Below are 7,402 nucleotides of genomic sequence, written 5' to 3'. Positions count from 1 at the left end.
TTGTATTAATTATATATAAAGTAAAACAAAAAATATATAATAAAATTTATATATATATATATATATATATATATATATATATATTCTGGGGAAATGTGTGTGTGTGTGTGTGGAGCTAAAGTAAGAGGACAAGAGGAATCAAATCCTCCCCTTTTCTCGTCTTACACAATAACCCTTCTTCCTCTCTTATTTGTGTTTTTCACACACAGTTTAACGGAAAGACTGTTTTATACAAACACAAAATAAAGGATGTTTTACACGCACACACGTGGTCACAGTGTTAAAGTAGACAGAACACGCATGCACGGATGTTGATTATATCAGTGAGAGACGCGCACTAAGACCCAGCAGACAATTACCCACAATTCCGCAGCGCAAAAGAGAGAAAAACCGTTGGCCCAGTTGTGATCACAAGAAGCGCATGCATGATACATGATACTCAATACTCGTAAACCAAGACTTGCTCGTATTTCAAGTCAGAATGTATTAAAAAATAATTATATATATATATACAAAATTACACACAAATTGAATGAATAGATAAAGCTATGAAGTGGAAACATAATGTCTTTATATACATTGAATATACAAAAAAGAACAGTACCTGATTATTTGTACATTGTATATAGAGATAAAGTGTTTGCATATTATTAAGAGAGTTTATGAATATATACAGATGGTGCACTGCTTTGTTTTATTAAGGAGAAGAAATAGATTTTGTTTTACAGGTAATTAAAAAAAACATGGTGCACCGATCCCACTAACATCAAAACGGATGTCGGTAGTTAAAGCATGATTCCACCGAGCTTCTGTTGGTACTTTATGCAAAATATCAGACAAAGCAGTGTGTCCCTACTTTGACTCCCAGTAGAACTGGTTCAGCCAGACCCAGGAGGTGCTATAGACGTTATATTTCAATACTTGCCTCAGGAACATCTGGAGATCTCCCAGGAAGAGATGAAATCTGCAGGACTGTTTTAAAACAAAAAAGGCCAGTGGTTGAGGGCTATGGTAAGTCAGTGGTAAAGGAATTGGGCTAGTTGGTCAGAAGATTGTTTTAAATGTGGCGTCTCTATTGTAAGTCAGGCTGGCTAAACGTCTCAGCCAAGTGAGGTACGTTTAGATAGTTTGAGCACCTAATGGGGATACATAGTGGCATCATACTGGTTAAGAGATCCTGGGGTAGACCAGTTTTGACTGAGCGATCTGATTGGGATCCTGAGAGGGATTCCTTGAGTAGACCGTAACAGCACTGGAACGTTAACTATATGTATCTCTGCATTCCAGGTGTTTTACAATTGTTAATAATGGTAAATGTTGTTCACAGCATGGGTGAAAGTAGGTCTGTAGGGTCCGCAACACTGAGGAGAGCACTTTTACCATGACAAGCGCACCTTATAACGTGATGTCATCTTAAACAACACTTAACTCAACTTAATTTCTTAACACCAGGCTGAATCCCAAATCACTCTCCAACCCTTAATCAATGACGTTACTTAGTGTGTTAAACAAGGGATTATACACCCTACATAGATCAATAACCGTCCATTTAACATCCTTTGGAATTTAACCCCAGAACCCAGAGAAGTTAACAAAGCTGATATTTTAAAGCGGAATAAGTGGAAATGTAAAGAGATTCACAGGATTGTCCAACTCCGCCATGTTTTATTCTTCTCACCCTTTGCCTATGTAGTAACGGTAACAACTAAACCTACTTTCAGCCCTGTTTATTACAATAACTGTCAGTCGCCAACTCCACCAGTCTGGGAAGGATATGTTTTTTTCATGGGGCAAAAGAACTGGTTTATTAAACGAACAAATCATAATCTATGGTTTAAAAGCAATATCGCACAAAAGGGGAGTGCTGTATTGCTGGATATAGCATCACAGGCTTGCTGTATCTGATAGTACAGTACTCCCTCTTTGTGTGATATTGCTTAATTATAACAGCAATTTGGTGTGAGGGGGAATTCAATCTGGAACTGGATTTTGAAAAAGCACACCTGTGGGTGTGATCAGTCAGATAGCCACATACTTTTGCTTATGCTTCACAGTTGGTTTGGGAACGTCCCAGTTCCTCCAGGAGTATCTGAAATCTGTGTCAGGGGACATAAAAGAAGGCTGACCTTCTTAAATTGACAGTCTGGAAAAGTCTCAGAGATCTCCCAGACAGACAGGAGCCAGTTGATGTGGGTATCAGGCATGGCCCACTGGATGGAGTAATTTTCACAAAGCAGTTATACTGTGTGTTAGGAGGCTAGAAGATTAATATAACAGATAATGTTAATAAGATAAAGTTAATATGGAGTTTAGTCCGTTATTGGAGGCTTGGGTAGAAAACTGTAGGAAATTCCAGTCCTGAACTATTGAGCGACAGCAGTCACAAGTTCGTAGGGAACAGCTGTCTGCATCCGCCGAGTCCAGGACCTTCTTCATGGTCAAGTGGAACTGTCCCCAGTCACCACAGGCATGACAAGCAGACCACACAGAGCTTCCATGCGATGGGATCTCCAACCAGAAGCAGGGCACCAAGATGAGTCAGACAGGTCCGGAGGACAGAGGATCATTATATTATATTATATTATATTATACCATAGTAACATCAAAAAATTTTTTTGAAAAAAAAAAAAACACTGAAGCAAAAATGTATAATTTTTGTCATTTTTAAAAATTTTGGCCACAGCTGTATAAGGTGAATATGATTTCACTATTCTGAAAGAGTTTAGTGAACATGAATGACTATGAGACTTTTTTTGAAGCATAAATAAATACTTTTTTTTTTAAATATATGTATAATCGTTTGTAAACGAAAAAAAACCTAAAAAATTAAACGCAACGTTTAAACTGCTTAATAAAAAATCTAAAGGGGAATAAAAGTTTAATTCCTCTGACGTCATGTTCTCTTCATTTTGCTCCTCATCTCCGGTCGACCAATCAACGCGGTCCTCTCAAGGGTTCCTACGTCGTCACTCAAGGACCGACCAATGAGCGCACGGGTTTTAGAGGCTCTCTCGCGTGGACGTTGGGTCGTCGACCAATCAGCGCTCAGCTGTCAAACGTTGCTGCGTCGGTCGTCGTAGATTAACGCTCTCACCATATTTAGCCAGTCAGAGCGCTGTGAGGAGGCGAGAAAGCAAGTAAGAAGCAACCAACCGGGCTGGGACAGAAAAAAAAGCGACAAAAACTAGTAAAACGGCTCGTTTTGTTTTGACAACGCTCAAGGACGATAATATAAAGGCGTTGGAGAAATATTAACCTGAGACGTTTTTGGTTGGTTGAAGATGGGAATTTCGGCTAAGCGAGCAAACGAGCTAGTAGCTAAGTTAGCATGGCAACCAGCTAGCTAAACTTTTAGCTACTTCGCGAGCGCAGGCGCGAGTCATTCTTGTCACGGAGGAAGAAATAAAAATGCTTTTGCTCTAATAGTTAGCTGAGGAGAATTTCTGGACGCTCCTGGACAAGTGAATTAGCTCTGGTGCGTCTGTCAGGGCGAGCGGCTGAGGAGCGAGTCCGCGGTTGAGTCGCGGGGAGACGGAAGAGCCCCTGAAGCCCGGGGCGGCCCCTCTGCCCCCGCCGCGAGTAACGCCATTTCTCACCTCAGAATCTCCAGCACGCTTGGGCTGTTACCTGGGATTTTCCTCGGATCTTTCTCTCTCTTTCTGAAAGCCGGACTACTTTTTCTTCTTGTGAGCCGGGGAAGGAACCGGACAGAGAGCCTCATGAATGGAAATCGGAACTCCAGGTAACATTAAATGTCTCCAGTGTCTGTCTAAATGTCTCCTTCTTTAACTTGTACACTCTCAGATATAAAATATTTCACTTGTCGACGTTATGGTGCAATACTTAGCATTCACATTTACACTTTAAAGTTTTTTTTTAGGAACATAGTTGGATCTACTTGAAGTACCACTGGAATAAAAATTATAGACAAAAAAAATTATTCAGAGCTGTCTTGTAGAGCAACGCAATGTTTTTGAATAAATATATTTAGAAATTAAGAAATAAATTGTCAGTTTGGGCATTTTTATACTCAACCACATTTGTTGAAAGTATAAAATCTTGATAGTTTTCTTATCATGCAATTGAAAGTGCTTTAAGTATAAACTCCACCCCCTAAACGCGGTCCTTGCTCCACAGTAGCTTGCATTTTTTCCCCCGGCTACGTCTTTACGAACACTATTCGGTTTTATGTTTGTCAGTTTTTCTGAGAAACAGTTTCCTTCAATAAAAAGAGCAAGTCCAATATATGAGTGAATCCCACTTCTTAAAGGTGGATCTTGGTCTACAGTAGCTTGCACTTTTTTCTTTTTCACCAGCTACCTTTTTTCGAGCACTGTTTGCTTATAGATGTGAAAATTGTTTTAGGGAAAAAAATTTGTCCAATTAAAAGTGCTTCTAACAATAAGTCCCACCCCTTAGAGGTGGATCTTGCTCTACAGTAGCTTTTTTGTCTGATTCGTTTCAAGCAGCTACTGTGTATTTATTACAGCTTTTTTGTATTTATTGACAGTCGTAAACAGTCTAAAATATTTCATAAACACTGAAATGCTGTGTAACTCCAGTACATTAGGTGTTGGTAGTGCACCAACTGGCCATAATGATAAGAAGTGATGATTTTATAAAACGAGTGTTTTGCAAGCACTTTGCGGAAGATACAGACGGTTTGTATGTTGTACAAAAAAATAAATTATATTTTCTTCCAATTCTGATTAACATTTGCAAAGTTATCTAAAACCGTTTTGTATTTAAGGTTGATTTAATGTTTCAAATCAGCCAGGAAAAGATTGCTTCAAATTGCATGATCTATTTAATTGCACAGCCTCTAATGATCTCGTGAAGCTGGCGGTGAGAATTTCTTATTTCCCTGAGCACTAGTCAAGTTTGGATTTTGTAGGTGTGAGGCATGGTGTATCCTAAACACCGTGTGCTGCTTTTTAAATCTGTTAAAAAAAAGGTTGCTGTCACTGACTTCCTGTTTTAAAAGGAAGTACATCAAATCAAAGTCCTTTCTGAGCGACTTGAAGTAGCTTTACTAATGGAGTACTAAAGGTACTGGAGATGGAAGGTAAAGGAGAAGTACAGTTTGTTCCCATCAGCTCCTTAACAAGTGCTTCCTGATCATCAAATGGTGTGTAAGAGCAGAGATTCTCCATGCTCAGTCATTTTTTTTTTTTTTTTTTTTTTTCAGTTCAGATCATTAGGGATCTGGTAACCAGATTAAAATGTTCAGCTACGGAGCATAATTTTATCTAATTATGTTTTCCTACTCCCTTTCAGCATCATGACAAGTTATAAAGGTTGTCCACTCGTTTTTTTCTGTAACTGACAAGGACGCTCCAGTGGTTAAAAGGTTAAAAAAAAAAAAAAACATGGCATGGTATTCTTTAATTAATTAAAGCTTTTAATTGCGGCCAAAATGCAGTGCTGTACAAGAAACAAAGCACACTAGTTTGTCCTGTATTGGGGAAAAAAAATAATCTTTTGTAGTAGCAGTAAATCTGATTCATGTGTTAGTGCAACATTGAATTATTTTCCTGTAACAGTACACCCAAGAGTTACAAGGAAGATTGAGTTTGTTTTTTGAGGAAGGTGGTTTGCTCTGAGGATTATTCACTTGACCGTATAAACCACAGCTCCTACCTCGTGATGCTGATGTCGGACAGGTGGGTCTGTCGTGGCCGTTGTTGGAAAACCCCACTGGAGAGTTGACATGACTAATTTTCAACAGAAATTGATGTTGAGAAGGAGGGAGGGGTATTTTGATTGAATCGCCGTAATGAACATCGTCCTCGTGTCTGAACTGTTGCTGTAAAGGGAATAGATCAGTGCTGGACATTAGACTTTTACGTAAATAACAACGACTAATGTACTATTCGCACGGGATAAGCATTATCTTGGGACCTTTTAGGACTTACCCCCTCACATCTGAGTTTCGTGTGGCGCATTTGCACGGGATAAGCAAAGCCTGCAGTTTCAATCGAATTTTCGGACTTATCTTCACTTAACACGCACTCTTAAGGGACACACTATTCGGGATATATACTGTATATCCGATACAGTATATATCCCGAATTTTGTGTCCCTTAAGAGTGTGTTGCGATGTCAAGATGAGGGGTGCGTGTGTGTGTGCAGACCGTGTGTGAGGCAGAGAGAGAATTTATGAATATCCGGTTAAGTGGATAAAAAAAAAAAAGGAAACAACTGTGTAGTCATCATGCTGTGTGTCATTTACATTTCCCCAGGTTCAAATCTAATAGCTCGAGCTGTACGCTTGATTTATCTCTATCACATTAACCTCGAATTTTGACGTGAACCTCCTGGTTTAATTGTGCTCTATTGTTTGGAAATGTCATTACAGGTCTGGCTGTATAATATAAACAGCAGATGTTTACCGCATCCTGCTATATACATCTCATACATCGCTTTCTAATCATTCTTTTATCTTTCGGTCTTCTGATGGTTTTCAGCTTTCTCCTCCTGCACATTGTGTTGTTGTATGGTGTGTACAGCGGTATGACCCAGCACCCAAAATACTTTCAAAGCACTCCAACACAGCCTCCATTCTTCGTGGACCATGGATAAAAAAATGTGCGCAACAGACAAAAACCTGGAAAATTTTATATACGACTCAGACGTGCCGATTCGCAGGTGACTGATCTCATCACAGAACGTTGGTGTTCGGCGACATGGTGGGTAATTAGCAGACTAATTAAAATCACAGACAACCTCCGCAGTTATTACAAATCGCAAGTCCCGTGCGAATAGGGCATAAAAACGTACAGTCCAATTGACATGTTGTAAGAAGTGCATTTTTTTTTGTGTGTGTTTGTGAAAGGTCGGAGCGGTGCCGACACCCAAACAGGTAAAATTCCTACACTGAAATATATATTTATATTTAGCGTTCGTCATGTCTCGCCCACGGATTAAAGAAAACCACGAGCCTACACTTGATTGATTTCTCCGTATGATTAGCAGCAGTCTGATGCCTACACGATGACAAAAGAAACATCCTTTTTTTTTTTTTTGCTTTAAATGTCAATAGTTTACTTGCCACATGAAATTTGGTGGTTATGGGACTTTTCAGAAGAGTTTCATGCCCTTTTATCTATTTATTTATTTAATATTTATTATTATTTTTTCTGCGTGATTTTAGTCTTTATACGTTGTCATTTTTTTTTTTATCAGTAAAATAAAGTAATATTTTGATCCCCATTTAACTATGAGACAAATCTGAGTCATTACATGGGATGGGAATTACCTTTGATTATTTGATACAATATCATTGCGACACCTAGTTGCAGATTTGATTCATATCGTGATTATGTAAGTTTCGTCATTCTGTGTAAATACATATATATATTTTTAGATTTTGTTACAATTAAAAATTTTAAACGTTGCAAAT

The 7,402-nt window shown here is 38.7% G+C and overlaps 1 protein-coding gene across 2 annotated transcripts in view; it reads left to right on the top strand.

Moving 5' to 3' along the window:
- The first annotated feature begins 3,133 nt into the window (after window positions 1–3,133).
- Window positions 3,134–7,402, top strand: part of LOC128514328 (protein argonaute-3) — a 38,304-nt gene continuing 34,035 nt past the window's right edge. For both annotated transcript variants that reach the window (XM_053488135.1, XM_053488134.1), the window contains exon 1: window positions 3,134–3,742. In XM_053488135.1, the coding sequence (XP_053344110.1) occupies window positions 3,724–3,742 (19 nt within the window). In that variant the 5' untranslated portion in view covers window positions 3,134–3,723. The remainder of the gene's footprint in view (window positions 3,743–7,402) is intronic.

This window comes from Clarias gariepinus, chromosome 26 (genome assembly GCF_024256425.1).
Source record: "Clarias gariepinus isolate MV-2021 ecotype Netherlands chromosome 26, CGAR_prim_01v2, whole genome shotgun sequence".
In the NCBI taxonomy this organism is placed as follows: domain Eukaryota; kingdom Metazoa; phylum Chordata; class Actinopteri; order Siluriformes; family Clariidae; genus Clarias; species Clarias gariepinus.
The sequence above is the reverse complement of the archived record's forward strand: the minus strand, read 5'-3'. Positions and strand labels throughout refer to the sequence as shown.